Here is an 18854-nt window from a genome sequence, read left to right as displayed (position 1 = left end):
ATGTATAAGTCTCGGCCCCTCTATCAGGGCATATACGGTACCCAACGTCTCAATGCAAAGTCCCAGCCCCTCTATCAGGGTTGTGGGCCCGCTCCTGCTGTCCTGGGGGGGGGGCGCGGCTGCTTTCCCCGTGTCTGGGTCAGGCGTGGGCGGCGACTCTGGTCCCCGCTGTTGCAGGAACACTGGCCCAGCCTGGTCTCCTCCTTCGCCCTAGGGCCTCCTTGACTGCCGGGCTCCTTCTGCCTTTATACCCGGCCACTGTTGGGAGCATGCCCAGCAGGGTCGGAGGGGTGGGGCTTTCTCTGCCAGCTGGGCCTGGGCTATCCCCTGCTCATCAGTGCGGGGCCTGTCCGCCCCGTCACAGAGGGGCTCAGGGCAGGGGATTCTGGTGTATGATAGGCTCAGGGTTGGGGTCTGTGGGGGTGCAGGAGTGTTATAATGCCGTGGCCCAATGGGTGCTTGGCCCCAATTGGGGGCTTGTTGGCTAGGCTTCATTTTAAATGAAATATTACGTTCAACACAAAATGTTTCAGCATTGTTTTTGTTTATGGGAGGGGCGGGGAACCTGTTTTGGGTCGGGTCACTGAGCCACAGAAAAATCATTTGGGGACGACACAAGTGAGATGCAAAAAACCAACCCCTCCAAAACGCCCCAAGCCTCAGTGATGTGGCCCCAACTGAGACACCTCACTCCTCTGGCACTCCAGCCCCATGAGGGGAGGGTAGGTAGGATTAAGGTTCAAGGCCTCAGGCCAGATGAACTCTTCTGGGGTTCCAGGGTTAGTGGATTTTGTGGGCCCCTCTATCCTCTGAGGTGGGGCCAAAAATGAGGGGTCCAGTGTGTGAGACAGGGCTGCTAGTGAGTGGGATAGGGATGGAGGTGCAGAAGCTGGGTGGAAAGTAGGGTACAGGAGCAAGCTGGGGGTAGGTGTCTGGCCAGGGGGCAGGAGCAGGATGCTGGTGGGGGTTTGGCCAGGGGACAGGAGCAGGGTACTGTTGGGGGTGTGGCCAGGGTGCTGGTGGGAGGTCTGTTCAGGGGAGAGGGGGCAGGAGCAGAATGCCAGTATGGCATCCAGTACGGCCGTTCTCACCTCAAAAAAGATATTTTGGCCTTGGAAAGGGTTCAGAAAAGGGCAACTAAAATGATGAGGGGTTTGGAACGGGTCCCATATGAGGAGAGGTTAAAGTGACTGGGACTTTTCAGTTTAGAAAAGAGGAGACTGAGGGGGGATATGATGAGGTATGTAAAATCATGAGTGGTGTGGAGAGGGCCAATAAAGAAAAGTTATTTATTAGTTCCCATAATTGAAGAACTAGAGGACACCAAATGAAATTAATGGGTAGCAGGTTTAAAACTAATAAGCGAAAGTTCTTCTTCACACAGCGTGTAGTCAACCTGTGGAACTCCTTGCCAGAGGAGGCTGTGAAGGCTAGGACTATAATAGAGTTTAAAAAGAAGCTAGATAATTTCATGGAGGTTAGGTCCATAAAAGGCTATTAGCCAGGGGATAAAATGGTGTCCCTGGCCTCTGTTTGTCAGAGGCTGGAGAGGGATGGCAGGAGACAAATTGCTTGATCATTGTCTTCGGTCCACCCCCTCTGGGGGACCTGGCATTGGCCACTGTCGGCAGACAGGCTACTGGGCTGGATGGACCTTTGGTCTGACCCAGTATGGCCGTTCTTATGTAATGCTGGTGGAAGGTCTGGCCAGGGTGCTGGTGTGTGTGTGGGGGGTCTGTCCAGGGGAGAGGGGGCAGGGGCAACTCGGCCGGTATCTGGGGGTCTCCAAGGACGAGGATTTCTGGGGCAGGCTCTGTCGACCCCATGATCACTGGCTTCCCCACCTGCGGGGGCAGGGCATCGACAGCACCCACATCCCCATCCATGCCCTTGCCCACATCAACTCGAAGGGGTACTTTTCAATGGTGGTGCAGGCCCTTGTGGACCACCGAGGCCGCTTCACTGAAATTAATGTTGGGTGGTTGGGGAAGGTGCATGACACCTACATATTCGGGAACTCCAGCCTCTTCCAGAACGTGCTCGCCTGCATCATCAGGATCAGGGATGTGGACAACGCAGCGTACCCCTTGTTTCCCTGTCAAATGAGGCCCTACATGTGACACCTGGACCCCACCAAGCAACGCTTCAATACCAGGCTGATCTGGGCCCACATCGTGGTGGAGGGCGCTTCCGGCTGTTTGAAGGGGAGGTTCCGGTTTCTCCTCACCTGCCTGGAACTTGGTGAACGCACCATCCCCCAGGTGGTGAGGGCCTGCTGTGTCCTGCACAACCTGTGCGAGAACAAGGGGGAGACATTGCTGCCAGGGTGGGGGAACAGAGGCAGAGCAGCTTGCAAGGGTCTTTGAGCAGCCACGCACTGCTGCCATCCTGCAGGCCAATCCGGGGGCTGTGCACATCTGGGAGGCCTTGAGGGAGAGTTTCAGAGAAGGCCAGCTGTGACACACTCGCCTGTGCCTCCCTGCATTGCTCCTGTGTGCATTGCCCATGTGCCTTTTCTTCCCCATCAAATAAAACAGACTTTTTTTAATTTGGAACAAACTGTCTGATATTTTTATTTGGAGTAAATGTAACTGGGGAAAGAACCTTGGAGGAGGGGGCTCAGGGATGGGGCTGAGATTGGGACCAGCGGAGGCAGGTGCCACCATCTCGTGTGCAGGGCCCTGTGTGGCCATGGGGGGGACGTCTTGGGAAGGAGCGGGGCAGGGGTTGCTGGATGGCTCAATGTCAGCGACCTGGCAGTCGATGGCAGCGATGTATGCCACGCACGTGCTGCGGTTCTGTATGGACAGCTCCTGCCATGTGGTGCGGCGCAGCTCCAGGTCAGCGTCCAGCCTCCGGTCCTGCTGCTCCAGAGACTGCTGCAGGGCATGCAGGTGGGCAGTGTGTTCCTGCTCAAGGTCTTCCTGAGGTCGCCGGCGCCTGTGGGTCTTGGGGGGGTTGGGAGGCTGGCGTGGGAGGTGTGGCTCATTCCCCACTTGCAGCTGGTCCAGCTGTGAAGAACAGAGAGAAGGACAGTCATCCCAGGAGACATTGTGCATGAAGCTTAGCTCTAATCTGTGAGGCGACACGGAAAGGTCTCAGTTCAGACAATGGCGATGCGATTCAAGCAAGGCCATCTGAGGCCTAGACAGCGGGCCCTTTCATACAGGGGCACAGATGTCCTGGGGGAGCCTTGCTACCCCCATGTCCTGCGAACAAGCAGGCATGGGAAGGTGCTGGCCTGGCCAGGACAGGAGCCTGTAGGTGGGAGGGGGGTCAGGGTGGCTTGCCTTCCCTCTGTGCCATGCACACACTGGGTCTGGCAGTGGTGGCCTCCCACATGGGGAGGAGTTCCATCCCTGCTCGCTGAAGGAGCTGGGGGAGGTGTGTGTGGGCGGCAGGCACTGCTTGCCAGGAAGAGTGCTACTGTGGTCCCTCTTCTTCCTCCCCCCAGCAGGTTCCCATGTAGGGACTCGGTGTCCTGTGTCTCGCCACGATTGCCTGGGAGGCATGAGCCCGTGCTGTGAGCAGCACTGCTACGTGTTTCCATGACCCCAGCCTCCTTACTGGTGGCTTGTGGTGGGAAGGTGTCCTACCACAGAGTCGAGACTAAGGCAGGCCTCTTCAGAACCCCTGTGAGCAGGAGCACAAGGTTCCTTTATGGCAGACTCGTGCTGGTGTGCTCTGGACTGGTGCTCCATGTGCACCGGCTGCTGTGCGATGCCCAGGTCAAGAAGCAAGCAGCCCCTCGCTGCCCGCTGCCCACTGCCTCCCCTTGCATGTGTCTAGGGAAGGCGATGCAACTCACCTGATAGGCCTTCCCTGGCTTTGTCCGATCCCTGGGAGACATTCTGGGAGTAGGGGGGGATGGCTCCAGGGACAGGATGAACTCTTGGCTGGTGGGCATGGTGTTGGTGCTGGCTGCCTCCTCGTCCATGGACCCACTCTCCTGGAGACTGACAATGGGTGTGTCCAGGCAGGAGTCAACAATGGGGTGGGGAGTGGCGATGGTGGTGGGATGGCACTGATCTCCCCCCCGATGTGGTTCAGCAGCTTGTAATACTGGCATGACTGGGATGCCACTCCAGAGTGGGAGCTTTGCTCCCTGGCCTTTGTGTAGGCCTGGCACGGTTCTTTGACTATCATGCGCATCTGCTCCTGGGTGCACGTGGCCCATCTGGGCCAGGCTGTTGGCCATACAGCCATACACATTGGGATTCCTCTGTCTGGTGCGGAAATCTTGGAGGCTTGCTTTCTCTCCCCAGACCTCAATGAGATCCAGGATCTCCTCACCAGACCAGGATGTGCCCTTCTTTTCCACCCGCAGGCAGGGGCTTGGGAGCAAGCATGGGGGTCTGCCATAGCAGCAGTGAAGGCTGCTGCTGCTGCGTGGCACACGGCTGGCAGGGCCTGTTTTGTTCCACAAGCCCTTTCCCCTCTGGCTGCACCTTTAAAATCTGCAGGGGAAGGGGAACTATAGAGTTCTGATGAATGTGGCCAGCAGGGCAGCTGTGAGAAGCCCTGGAGGGCTATTATTTCAAAATAACCACAGCTGCACCGTCCACACACATCCTATTTCGAAATAGGTGTTATTCCTCATGAAATGAGGGTTTATTATTCTGGAATAAGAAGCCTGTTATTTTTGAAATAGGTTTTCTGTGTAGGTGCTCACCTTGTTATTTTGAAATAACGCTGTAGTGTAGACATGCCTGGAGGGAAAATATAATTAACTGCATGAGCTAAGAAACTATACAGCAATTCCTGAAGGTAGTAAGTATCCAAATTGCTGTAATATTGCTGTTAACTTTATATTTTGTTTTCAGCCTTAACTTAGAGCTTTGTCTACATCAGGGGTCTGCAGCCCTTTCAAACCAAAGAGCCAAACTACATAAAAGTTCAGAACAAGTAGTCAGAGCTGTATAAGAATGCTCATTTGTATGACTGAAAATATACAACTTATTATTAATAATTGACATAATTAATAGCATAAATGAAACATTGTACTCACAGACTATTTAAAGGGACTTCTGCTGCATCTTTTCACACGTTTCTTTGAAATTTACGTAACTGGTCAAATCCAGCTTCATGCACGCATTCAGGCTGGAATCTGGTGCAGGAATCTGGGTTGGGGTGTATGAGGGGCTCAGGGCAGGGGGTTCAGGTATGATGGGCTCAGGGCTGTTATGATGCTGTGGCCAGATGGGGGCTGGGCCCCAATTGGGGGCTTGTTGGCCAGGCTTCATTTTTAATTAAAGTAAAATATGTCCAACACAAGGTTTCAATGTTGTTTTTATTTATGGCAGGGGTGGGGAACCTTTTTTGGGTCAGGGGCCACTGAGTTGGGGTGAAGGAGGCAGTTGTGACCTGAGGTATGGGATTGGCGTTTGAGAGTTTGGATTGTGACCTAGGGCAGGTGATTACAGTGCAGGGGTTTGGATTGTGACCTAGAGCAGGAAGGGGTTGGAGTGCAGGGTCTGGGCTGGGGTATGGGCTCAGGAGGGAGGCAGAAGCAGGCTCTGGCCAGGAGACAGACTAGTGAGACTCCAGAGCAGCAGCCCAGCACATTTCTCAGGAGCCTGCCCTGGCCTCCCCCACTGCACAGGCTGCAGGGCCATGCGCATTGGTGACTAAGAGCCTGAGAGGAGGGGAGATTGGTGCTTCACTCACTGCATGTTCTTGAAACAGGCTGTTTCCATTGGTCAGAAACCCACCAATGCGATTGTGCTGGGGGCGGGAGTAGCCATGAAATACCACTCCCTGCTCCCCTCCAGGCTCACAGTTTGTGAAAAACAAACAGCCCCGAAGTTGCTTTTCTGCACGGCATGCGGGGGCGGGGCAAGCAGGGGAGACTGCCTGGGGGCTCCCTGCTGCATCTACAAGCTGGATTGTTTTGCGCAGGCTCCCTGCTGTGGGGGCGAGCAAGTGGGGGCTGGGCTCGAGCTGCAAAAGAGCTGTATCTGGCTCCTTAGTGAGCCGTATTTGGCTCGTGAGCCATAGGTTGCTGACCCGTGGTCTACATGATGGAGGTAAAGTGAATGGGTTTCTAAACCAGTCTAATTAGACTGGTACAAACCTCTGGTTTATTTTGGTTTAAGGGCTGTCAGGGCTGATCCCCACTCTGGCACTCTGAGTGCAGAAGGTGGGGGCCTGCAGAGACTTAAAATATACCTTGCCACTACAGGTACTGTTACAAAAACTTCCCCCAGAATCACAAATGCACAGATTTGGCGAGGGGTAGCTACCACCAAGTGATTTTTATCCCTGAAACTAAGGTGAACAGTTGAATTCTTCCCCAGGGGTGCCACAAGAGAGCTTGAAAGAGACAAACAAGCTGCAGTCTCCAGTAGCTGACCTCTTAATCTGAGGCCTGCACACACACACAGACAGACAGACCTCCTGTACTTTCTAGGATACAAGAATCAAATTATTACCTTAAAGCAGTGGTTCCCAAACTTTTTGGCATCACGCCCCCCTTTTGATTTTTGAGAAACCCTCACACCCCCCACCTCTTCTTTACCATCATCCAACCCCCCTTTAACAAAAAATTCAATTTGTAATTTAAAATTAAAAATGAACACAAAAACTTGGTATACAAATTATTTAAAATTAAAAATATGCACAAATAGTTTTTCTTGGCACAAAAATTTAATAAAAATGTAATTTAACATTAATAGCAGAAACAAATCGAATTTAATGTGGATAATGCTGCGTTTTCTTCATGAGTTGGGAAATCCTAGGTTTGAAAGATGAAAGTGCGCAACGCAAATTGTTTTCGACATCCAGTTGATTTGTTTTGTTTTTCATGTGACTAAACTTGAAAAGCTTTTCACAGAGGTATGTTGACGAAAATGGAAGAATAATACGTAGCGCTTCTTCGCCAACTTTTGAGTACATTGGGAAATATTTTATCCAAAATTCCTCCTAGCTTGTGTTTTCGAAATTATCTTTCGCACTTGAATCATATTTTATTTCGAGTGCTTGTTCTTGCAATGAATGTGCTTCTGGCAATGAATCAACATCAATGTTGAATGGATTGCATACTAATTTATGAATTGGGTTGCCAGAAAAGTTGTCTGGAAAATAGCAGATGAATTCGTCAGCAAGGCAGTCCAGATGAAACACAATTTTGCTCTTCACATCCTCTTTACAAACTTCTTGGAAACCTTCATTTTCAGCGAGTGATGAAAATGTCGGAAAAGACAAAAAGTTAGGCGTCTGAGCTTGTGTTCGACGCTTCCAAAGCTGGATTTTTTCCGTAAATGCTTTGATGGCATCGTGATGCGCGATAACATTCGCAGCATTGTTTCCTTGCAGCTTCAAATTGAGGTTGTTCAAAGATTCAAAAATGTCCACGAGGTATGCCAGTGAAAGTTGAAACATTTGGTCCGTAAATACATGATATAACTCTTCTTCTGTTGCTTGAGGAAATTTCCACTTTGTCTTTCAGTTTGAATAATCTTGAAAGCATGTTACCTTTGGAAAGCCATCGTACCTCCGGGTAAAACAAGAGTTTTATGATCCGTTCCCAAATCCGTGCAAAGAGCATCAAAAAGTTTCGTATTTAAAGCACTTTTCTTCACAAAATTGACAACTTTGATGGCCAAATTCAATGAGTCACGTAGGTCATCTGGAAGGGTTTTAGCAGCCAATGCTTGTCTGTGTATGACACAGTGAGTTGTGGTTACAGCTGGATTTTGTTTCTTTCACCAACGTCACAAATCCAGAGCAAGAGCCAAGCATTGCTGGAGCACTGTCTGTGCATACACCAACCAGTATTCCCCATGAAAGTCTATTTTCTTCAAAAAAGTCAGAAATCGTTTTCATAATGTCAGAAGCCTTTGATGTGGTCATCAATTCCTTCAAAAAAAGCAATTCTTCTTTCACAGTTCCATTGTTAAGGAATCAAATGTAGACAAGCAACTGACAGCATTGTGCTACATCAGTGGTATTGTTGCACTGAATTGCGAAAAAAGGAGACGCCAACACTGCCTCCCCAACTTGAAGTTTAAGATCTTTCGCCAGCTCATTGATGTGATGTTTCACGGAACTGTCAGAAAGCGAAATTTCCGATAATTTTTTCTTGCTTTCGACACCAAGCACAATATCAGCTGCTTTCATCAAGCAAGGCTTCACAAGAGTTTCTCCGATTGTGTGTGCTTTATTGGCTTTAGTGATTAGCAAACAGTTCATAAGATGCTTCTACCGTTTTGGCCAACGCTTGATGAAAAGCTCCAGTAGTTTCAAATTTTGAAGTTTAGTGGCAAAAAAACTCTTTTGGTTTCTCTGTCAAAGCACTGTGGTTCTTCGTCAAGTGTCACTTGACGACTAGGTCTCAAGGTGTCATTGCTAAGAACTGTGTGGCATGCTACGCATTGAGGATGATCAATCCCGTTTTTTTCTATGACAGTGAAGCCATACTTAATGTAGTCTTCATTGTACTTCTTCATTTTCTTAATCACAGCCATAATATATTAATTAAAAAAAATCTATAAAAATAATTTTCCTGATTTAGAATCAATTTAATGGACGCAAGCTACTTTGATAAGTTATTGCAAATGTTTATTTACTACTACTATTACGTACGGATGCGTGGTGCCTTATATATACCCCACCACCAGTAACAGCGCAAGACTGGCTACCTACTCCCATGATAGAACAGTCCCAAACACTCCCGCAAGCATGCTAGAAAGTTCAAAAAAGTTCCATTGCCTTCTACATCGTTTTTTGGCCTCCCCACCAAACGAACCAGTGCCCCTACATGTCGAAAGGCTATCTATCTATATATATTCGCATTTCATGGTATGAAATTTGAAAATTAAAAATTTTTTACGGTAGTGTCTCCAATCTTTTTACACCCAAGGTCACTTTTTAAATGTCAGGGCAAGCCCCAAGATCCCACCCCTTTCTAGAGGCCCCACTCTCTCCGTTTCCCTCCTCTCCATCATTTGCTGTTCCCAGCCCTTACTCACTCTCACTGGGTTGAGACAGGAGGTGGGGGCTTTGGGGTGGGAATGAGGGATTTGGGGGTGGGAAGGGGTGAGAGGTGCAAGCTCTGGGAGGGAATTTGGGTGCAGGAAGAGGTGGAGAAGCGGCTTCTGGCTCGGGAAGGGGGCTCCAGGCTGGGGAGTGTTGGGGTCAGGTGGAGAGTTGGGGTGCTGAGCAATCCACAGGCTTGTGGCTATGAGAGTGCAGGAGTTCAGGTTGGGGTGTATGAGGGGCTCAGGGCAGAGGGGTTGTGAGTATGATGGGCTCAGGACACAGATTTGTGATGTGTGGATGGTGCAAGAGTGTTGTGGCAGACTGAGGATGTGGGGATGCAGGAGTTTGGGGATGTGAGATGCTCAGGACAGGGGGTTCCAGTGTATGATAGGCTCAGGATTGAGGTGTGAGTGGGGCTAAAGGGGTGTTATGATGCTGTGGCCAGATGGGTGCTTGGCCCCGATTGGGGCCTTGTGGGCCAGGCTTCATTTTTAAATAAAATATGTCCAGCACAAATGTTTCAGCGTTGTCTTTATTTATGGGAGGAGCAGGGAACCTGCTTTGGGTCAGGGGTCACTGACCCACAGAAAAATAAGTCAGGGAACACACAAGTGAGATGCAAAAAAACCCAAACTCTCCTAGCCCCCCCAAACCCCACTGATGTGGCCCCAACTGAGACACCTCCCTCCCCTGGCACCCCAGCTCCATGGGAGGAGTGTAGGTAGGACTGAGGTTCAAGCCATCAGGCCAGATTAATTCTTCTGGGGTTCGAGGGTTAGTGGAATTTGTGGGCCCCTCTACACTCTGAGGTGGGACCAAAAATGAGGGATCCAGTGTGTGAGACAGGGCTGCCAGTCAGTGAGATAGGGATGAGGGTGCAGAATCTGGGTGGCAAGTTGGGGGTAGGTGTCTGGCCAGGAAGTAGGGGGCAGGAGCAGGGTCCTGGTGGGACCCTGGGCAGAGGGGGCAGGGTACTTGTGGGAGTCTGGGCATGGGGGCAGGGTACGCGTGGGTGTCTGGGCGAGGGGAGAGGACAGCTAAGCTGGTACCTGGGGGTCCCACAACCAGGTCCGGGGTCTCCAAAAGCACGTGTGCCGCTTGTTCCATGAGCTGCGTCCTGACTTTGAGCTAGCAGCTGTTTGCAATTCTTCCCCCATTTGAGCCTTTAATCAATGATTATTCAAGGAGCTGAGCCCCATGGCCCCTATTGTCTGGGGGAAATTAGCACCTTTTCAAATATCAGAGGGGTAGCCGTGTTTAGTCTGAATCTGCAAAAGCGGCGAGGAGAGCTGTGGCACCTTAGGGTACGTCTAGACTACATGCCTCTGTCGCCAGAGGCATGTAGATTAGGCTACCAGACATAGGAAAATGAAGCGGCGATTTAAATAATCGCCACTTCATTTAAATTTACATGGCTGCCGCGCTGAGCCGACAAACAGCTGATCAGCTGTTTGTCGGCTCAGCGCGATAGTCTGGACGCGCGGGTGGCGACATCAAAGGTATTTGTCGACCACCCAGGTATGCCTCCTGGGATGAGATTTACCTGGGTGGTCGACAACTCCCTTTGATGTCGCCACCCGCGTGTCCAGACTATCGCGCTGAGCCGACAAACAGCTGATCAGCTGTTTGTCGGCTCAGCGCGGCAGCCATGTAAATTTAAATGAAGCGGCGATTATTTAAATCGCCGCTTCATTTTCCTATGTCTGGTAGCCTAATCTACATGCCTCTGGCGACAGAGGCATGTAGTCTAGACGTACCCTTATAGACTAACTGAAGTGTTGGAGCATAAGCACTTCAGTTAGTCTATAAGGTGCCACAGGACTCCTCGCCGCTTTCACCTTTTCAAAGTGGCTCTGGGGCTTGTCTGTAGCCCCGGGAGGAGGGAGGGAGCACAAAACAAACAGTTAAAGATTAACTTTGGGTGAGGTAACACCAGCACGGGGCTCTTTCTTGGGGCAGGGCTGGGTCACCTCACGCCCCCCCAGGGGGGCACACCCCCCAGTTTGGGAACCTATGCCTTAAAGTGATTTATTACAAAACAAAAGATACATTTAATAAAGCAGACTTGGTTGCTAGATGTCACAGAGCAACTAAGGAAAACAAATTCAAACACGGAGACAATCTCTAGGAACAATTCTTAGATGGTAAATGGGGAAGACGGCATGGATTCTCACAGAGCAGTTGAAACCAAACCACAAAATAAAGAAAATACCCTGATCGCGACTAGATTCACTTTTTTCCTTGACTTACTCCCAGTCTTTTCTTGGTTCAGTCCACTTCCATGCCCCGAATCCCTTGGAGGCATGGTAGTCCTGCCTGGGTTTGAATCATTCTGTGTGTCTCAACTGCTGGTTTACCTCTCCCACACAAAGAAAGCAGGCAAGGTCCTTTATACAATTCACATTTCAGCATTTTATTCCTATTGGTTTTTCTGGCTTCCTGCCAACCCCCTTGCTAGCTACCTGAGTTTAACCCCTTAGTCACTGGGTGCTGGCCAGTACTCCTCCTATTCATTACAAGGGCTTATTTCAGTTTAGCTTAAATCTTAAACCAAAATGAGTATTCACGCTGTGGTTTGTACAAATTTAATTAGATTAGTTTAAAATAATCTCTTCAATTAAACCAGTGTAACTTTCTCACATAGTCAAGTCTTAGCGTATCTGTTTCTTCTATTTGTAGCTGACAAATTGATACACTATTCTCAATACACATTCTTTGAGAATAAGCTTTTTAAACAAATTAATATCCTATACTACTGAGTGACAAAAGTGCAAATAAAAATTAGCTATGATGCAATATTATTAACCAGGCTTCTGTTGTAATTTCATGGCATATCCCTTAATTCATTATATAAAGATTTTCAGGGCTTGACAAACCGCGGCGAGAGCTACTCACCAGCCCCGCACTGCGCATGTGCCAGACCGGTACTGTGCATGCGCGCAGCACCGGTGAATGGGGCGCTCGGAGCAACTGGCTGAAATCTACTCACCATGGGCGAGTAGAATCAGCGGTTTGTCGAGCCCTGAAGACTTTGATTGCCTGCTTGTGATAACACTGGCAAAGCTTCAGTTATTACCTGTGGCTACATCTACACTATGAGTTTTCTTGGCAAAAAATATGCTAATGAGGGACTCATTTGCATGAGTCATGATCTCATTTGCACATTTTCTGCCGATCCGTTTTTGCGCTGGGGTTTTTGCGCAAAAACAAGCAGTGTGGACATTTTCTTTATGCACAAAAACCCCTTTTCCCGCAAGATCTGTATGCCCCAAAAAAGGAGGTTTACTGATCTTGCAGGAAAAGGGGTTTTTCCGCAAAAAGAAAACGTCTACACTGCTTGGTTTTTGCGCAAAAACCCCAGCACAAAAATGGATTGGCAGAAAATATGCAAATGATATTGCAACTCATGCAAGTGAGTCCTTCATTAGCATACTTTTTGCTGAGAAAAAATCTTAGTGTAGACGTAGCCTGTGGGTCTTGCGCTACTGGCAGATAGTGTTAGCCTCAGAGGCTTGCTGTGGCTCTTCACACAGCCTCTCTCTTTACTAGAGGCAGGAGCCACAGCCTACTGAGCCATACTCATCACAGGCTAGTTCATAAGTTTTGGGTAAAATCCCCCTCGGGGGTCCTGGTCTCCCTTCTTGAGGCAGATTTTGAAATGTCATGGGGAGGTTTGGGGGGAGCCAAGGCCCACCCACTACTCTGGGTTCTGGCTCAGGAACCTTAAGGCAGCAGCAACAGGCAGGGTTATTGCCATTCTTAATTTGGCAGTTTTTCCCTGGGACAGTTTCCCCCAAATAATCCCTCCCAGTACCTTTCCTTTAGTACCTGCTCATCAGTGCTCTGCACACAGCACTTCCTCTCTGCTTGCCTGGAGGGAGCCCTTTTAAAATAGCACCACAGGCCTTAATTGGCTGCAGGTGTTTAATTAGCCTGTGGCTTCTAGCAAGCTCTCATTGGCCCCAGGTGCCTGCCTGATTATGCTGGATTTAGGCTTGGCCTTTTTTTAACTCAGGGAAGAGAAAGCTCTTCACCCAAGCACCTCTCCACCAGTGAGTGGCAGATGGCTGGTCTGGGTCTGTCAGGTAACCCTAATTCTTTGAGTGCAGGAATTGCGTTTGTTTTATTAATTATGTGGCTTGTCACAACTTGTTTCTGAAACACAGATTAATATAAAACAAAGGAACCCATGTTCCCCTCATGCTGATTACTGTTATTCATGTACATTTGCGCTCTGCTTGTTTTTCAGGAACTTGAAGAAATTCGCAAATGTGGAATGAAAAACTTCCGTAATATCCAGGTTGATGAAGCTAATTTATTGACTTGGCAAGGGCTTATTGTTCCTGTGAGTATAGAACACTTGTATTGTGCTTGGAAAGCATTCCACAGCACTACTTGTACCTGGTGATGATTTGTGTTGCAAGTGCAGGGGGGTGGGGGGGAAACATTCACAAATCCATAACTGTTAGAACCTGACACATGGGTGATTATTTGCTGTTATAAAACATGACTTTCATAGTATGGTTTGCTATTTTTGTTTGAAGAAAAAAATAAGATCCAGCAAATGGTTGCACTGAAAACATACATGTTGTTTACTGGTTAAAAAATAACTAGGCTTAGCAGGATTAGGGATATAAAAAAAGAGTAGTCAAATAGTCGACTATGTACATTCTTCCCCCCCCCCCCCTTCCTGCCTCTGTATCAGAGACAGCAAGGCAGGAGCTGGTGCTGGGGGGAGCTGGCTTAAAAGTCTCTTCCCCCCAGCACAGTTTCTATGGTGTGGACGGGGGAGGCAGAGGCACAGTGGGGAACCCGGCACAAGCAAGGACTGAAGCAGTTCCCACTCTTCTGTCTTTGTGGCAGGAGCCCCATCCACGGGGGGGGGGGGGTCCCAGCTCCCCACTGGGACCCCCCGCAGACAGGGGCCGCTGGGACCCAGTGCAAGCTGGGACTGAGCGAGCCTGGCTCAGTCCTGGTTCAAGCCAGATCCGGGAGCTACCCCCGCTGCAACTCGGCAGCTTAAATGTAGTAAGATCTGGGCTGCCTGCCCGTGCAGCTCTTAATACATTTAAACTGCAGAGCTGCAGCGGGGAGTAGCTCCCGGACCTAGCACAAGCTGAGACTGAGGCTTCCCCCTCATTATTGGCTACTCATGTAGTCAATAGAAATTCTGTCAAATGCTGTTTGTCCATCGAGGTCGATGAGGACCACCCAGTGTCATAAGTTTAGTTGGGGGCGGGTTCGGAGATGGCTGATTAGTCCAATCCGAGCCCGAAATTGACGGTTACAGTGGGGACATGAAAGACCGGACTGCCGACCGGAGGAAGAGAAGATACCAGCCCTGGACTTGCGAAGAAGACGTTTCTCTGCAGCATAACGCAGTCTCTTTTGTTCGTGGGCTATTGCACCATCATGTATTCGTCTGCGCCAGGCGGAACGATCATCATCAATACTCTCCCAATTTCCAGGATCTATGTTACAGTTCTTAAGGGAGGCCTTAAGGGTGTCTTTGAATCTCTTCTTTTGACCTCCAAGAGATCGCTTGCCGTGTTGTAATTCACCATAGAGCATCTTCTTGGGCAATCGATCATCAGACATGCGCACAACATGGCTAGCCCATCTGAGTTGTGCCTTGCAAAGCATGGTGTGAATGCTTGTCATATTAGCCTGTAGAAGAACATCAGTATCTGGCACTTTATGCTGCCATCTTATCTTCAGCAGTTTCCGTAGACAGTTCAGGTGGAAGTGATTCAGCTTTTTCGCATGACGACTATATACAGTCCAGGTCTCACAAGCATAGAGGAGGGTGGGCAAGACGACCACCGAGTAGACTTTTAGCTTGGTCTTAATGCCTCTTCGATTCCAAACATTAAGTTGAAGCCTTCCAAAAGCTGCACTGGCTCTGGCGATTCTAGTATTCACCTCCTCGTCGATGTTGGCTGCCTTCGATAGAGTGCTGCCAAGATATGTAAACCTGTCCACATTATCGAGCTTCTGGCCATTGACAGTGATGGATGGCTCAGTGTAGTCACAGCCAGGAGTGGGCTGATGCAGAACCTTGGTTTTTTTGGTGGAGATCGTGAGGCCGAAGCTCATGCACGCTGCGGAGAATAGATTCATGCAGTGTTGCATGCCTGCTTGCGTACCTGAGTTGAGGGCGCAGTCATCCGCAAATAGAAAGTCATGAATGGTCTCGACCTGAACCTTGGTTCTGGTCTGAAGCCTCAAGTTAAATAGCCCCCTTTGTCAAATACACAATTAGTTAATTACTAGTTTCCTAACATCCCTACTTTTTACAAGCTGACCTGATCGGTTAAAAAACAAAGCATGTTTAACTGAAGTGTCATAGTCTCCAAATGACGTCCCAATTTTATACCAGAATTTTCTCTGGGAAAAAAACCCATCTTTATAGCAAATGTTATCCTACAATTTAGAAAAATCAAATTGTCATGGAATTCCTATATTTAACATCTTAAACTAGATGAGGCTTTGAATGTGCAGATAAAAAAATGCTGTGTACAAATTTAGGAACTATAATTTTTCACAATGTAGTCTGATGTGGGGTGTCACCTTACCAAATTGGAGGGGAGCAGCCAGATCAGTGCTGCACCCATAGATGGGGGTGTTGGCCCAAAAAATGGTATAAAAGGGGGCCATGTGGGGTGTTAAATAGAAGCTTACTGACTGCTAATCCTATGTACACTAGTCATGTGATTGTATAATGTCTGTGTGTAGAGTTAGGAATCTGTGTGGATACTGAATATTTCCCTGCATGTGGTCGAGCATTTGGCAGAGCCCGGCCTATGGACATGCTAATTAGCGAGGCCCTGTGGGACAATGGCACTCAATGGGCCAAGGACACACCTAAAGAATGAGTGGTGACTCATATCTAAGGGCTGCCAGCAGGGAACACAGGGATAGGCCGCTGGCCAGGTGACCTGCGATAGCCAAGAAGAGACCAGGAAGGAGGGATAAAGAGTCCATGTGGTCGACTCCATTTGGTTCTCAGCACTTCATCCCAGAGGCAGCAGTGGGAACCTGCATCGAGAACTGGGAGATTCGATGCATGTAATGTATGATACTTTAGCAGCCTTACTCTCATGCTTTTCTTTATTGTTGTAATAAACCCTTAGATGGTAGATTCTAAAGGATTGGCTCAGCATGATTTGTGAGTAAGGTCCAGAGGGTAAATTGACCAGGGATCTGTGGCTGGTTTCTTGGAACTGGACAGAACTTGTTCGGGGTAGGTGGGATTGGGTTCTAAGACCCTCCACCGGTGTATGAGGCCCGGGGCCATCTGGGGCACGGATATTGCTGGGGTGTTGGAGGGGTTTTGCTCGTGAGGCTTCAGGCAGGCAGCTGAAGCGCTCTGTGGGACTGGTTTGGGGCCTGTTTGGAGAGGTCACCAGTCTGGGGGCTGTAAGGAGCCCCGAATTTGAGCAATTCGCCCTGAGCGGACGCCCTCGGCTGTGCCCAGAGCGGCCCGGTCCGTCACAGTGGCGTAGTTGGCAGGATCCACAGATCTTGGTCAATTGAGCTTTGGGTCAGGACCCCACGCTGTCTAAATTTGATTTGTGGTACTGAGTGTGCGGTTGGGTAAAGGGCAGCTGAAATGAGTCAGCACTAGTATGAAAGCCTAAGCAGAGAGGCTCTGAAGGATTTGTGCTCACAGAGGGGCATTGGCTTCCTACAGAAGACTACTAAGCAGCAGCTGACCATTTTGCTGCTGTGGGACAAGCTGCGGTCCAAGGAGTGGCCCCCACCAGATGCCACAGATGCGGTTGCAGAGGAAATCAAGAGGCAACAGGCAGCAAGGAAAATGGAGCTAGAACACGAGAGGGCCCTGGCAGAGATACGTGCAAAGGAGAGAGAGGCGGAGAGAGCGGCCCACGTACGGCGCATGGAGGAGAGGGCGGCAGAGAAGAGTTCCCAGCGGCGCCAACTCCAGATACTGGAGGCACAACAAAGGGTACAGCAACCTGCGAGCCCAGCCCCGCTGGCCAACAAGAGTTGGGAGAGGATCTGTCCCATCTACAGCGATAATGACAATATCGAGGAGTTTTTGGCCACCTTTGAGTGCATCTGCAATGTGAACCAGAACCCAGACGAGCAGCGCATGCCTGTCCCGATGACCAAACTGACTGGCAAGGCCAGGGAGGTATTCAATGACATGGGGGAGGAAGAAGCGTTAGACGACTGGCGATTTAAGGACTATGTACTGAAGCGGTTCAGGGTTACCCCTGAATCCCACCGGGTTAAGTTCAGGAGTTTTAGGATGTTGTGGTTGGTGTCTGCTACAGGCCACCGAATCAGGTGGATGAGGTAGATGAGGTTTTCTTTGGACAACTGAGCGAAGCTTCCAGAGCGCAGGCCCTGGTTCTCGTGGGGGACTTTAATCACCCTGACATCTATTGGGAAACCAATACGGCAGTACACAGGCAATCCAGGAAGTTTTTAGAGAATGTTGGGGATAACTTCTTGACACAAGTGCTGAAGGATCTGACCAGGGGCCGTGTGCAGCTTGACCTTCTGCTCACAAACAGGGAGGAACTAATAGGGGAAGTAGAGGTGTGTGACAACCTGGGAAGCAGTGATCATGAGATGGTAGATTTCAGGATCCTGACCAAAGGAAGAAAAGAGAGTAGTAAAATACACACCTTGGATTTCAAAAAAGCAGATTTTGACTCCCTCCGAGATCTGATGGGCAGAATCCCCTGGGATGCTAACATGAAGGGGAAAGGAGTCCAGGACAGCTGGCAGTATTTTAAAGAAGCCTTATTGAAGGCACAGAAAGAAACCATCCCGACACGTAGCAAGAGAGGCAAACATGGTAGGAGACCTGATTGGCTTACAGGGGAAATCCTTGGTGAACTTAAGCACAAAAAGGAAGCTTACAAAAAGTGGAAACTTGGACAAATGACCAGGGAGGAGTTTAAATGTATAGCTCGAATGCCGGGGGATCATCAGGAAGGCGAAAGCGCAAATGGAATTGCGACTGGCTAAGGATGTGAAGGATAACAAGAAAGGTTTCTACAGGCCTGTTAACAAGAAGAAGGTGATCAGAGAGGGTGTGCGGCCTCTAATGGATGAAGGAGGTAACCTAGTGACAGATGATGTGGGGAAAAGCTGAAGTACTCAATGCTTTCTTTGCCTCTGTATTCACGGACAAGGTCGGCTCCTGGACTTCTGCGCTAAGTGACGCAAGATGGGATGAAGATGGACAGCCCGTGGTGGGTAAAGAACAGGTTAGGAACTATTTAAACGTACACAAATCCATGGGTCCGGACTTAATGCATCCGAGGCTACTGAGGAAGTTGGCAAATGTCATTGAGGAGCCTTTGGCTATTATCTTTGAAAAGTCGTGGAGATCGGGAGAAATCCCGGATGATTGGAAAAAGGCAAATGTAGTGCCCATCTTCAAAAAAGGGAAGGAGGACAATCCAGGGAACTATAGGCCGGTCAGTCTTACCTCGGTTCCTGGAAAAATCATGGAAGGGATCCTTAAAGAATCCATTTTGAGGCACTTGGATGAGAGGAAAGTGATTAGGAATAGTCAGCATGGATTCACAAAGGGCAAGTCATGCCTTACCAATCTGATTAGCTTCTATGATGGGGTAACTAGCTCGGTGGACATGAGGAAGTCAGTGGATGTGATATACCTTGACTTTAGCAAAGCTTTTGATACGGTCTCCCACAATATTCTTGCCAGCAAGTTAAGGGAATGTGGATTGGATAAATGGATGGTAAGATGGATAGAAACCTGGCTAGAAGGCCGGGCCCAGCGGGTAGTGATCAATGGCTCGATGTCAGGATGGCGGTCGGTTTCTAGCGGAGTGCCCCAACGTTCGGTTCTAGGACCGGTTTTGTTCAATATC

General features: G+C 49.3%; 1 protein-coding gene across 1 annotated transcript in view; it reads left to right on the top strand.

The window, feature by feature from the left end:
- LOC102448023 (ubiquitin-conjugating enzyme E2 L3) overlaps positions 1-18854 on the top strand; it is an 89313-nt gene that overhangs the window by 21011 nt on the left and 49448 nt on the right. The window contains exon 2 of the mRNA XM_075897839.1: positions 13229-13324. Coding sequence (XP_075753954.1) covers positions 13229-13324 — 96 coding nt within the window. The remainder of the gene's footprint in view (positions 1-13228; positions 13325-18854) is intronic.

The sequence above is a fragment of the Pelodiscus sinensis genome, chromosome 15 (assembly GCF_049634645.1).
Source record: "Pelodiscus sinensis isolate JC-2024 chromosome 15, ASM4963464v1, whole genome shotgun sequence".
Classification (NCBI taxonomy): Eukaryota; Metazoa; Chordata; order Testudines; family Trionychidae; genus Pelodiscus; species Pelodiscus sinensis.
Note: the sequence above shows the minus strand (reverse complement) of the source record. Positions and strands in the feature narration are given on the sequence as shown.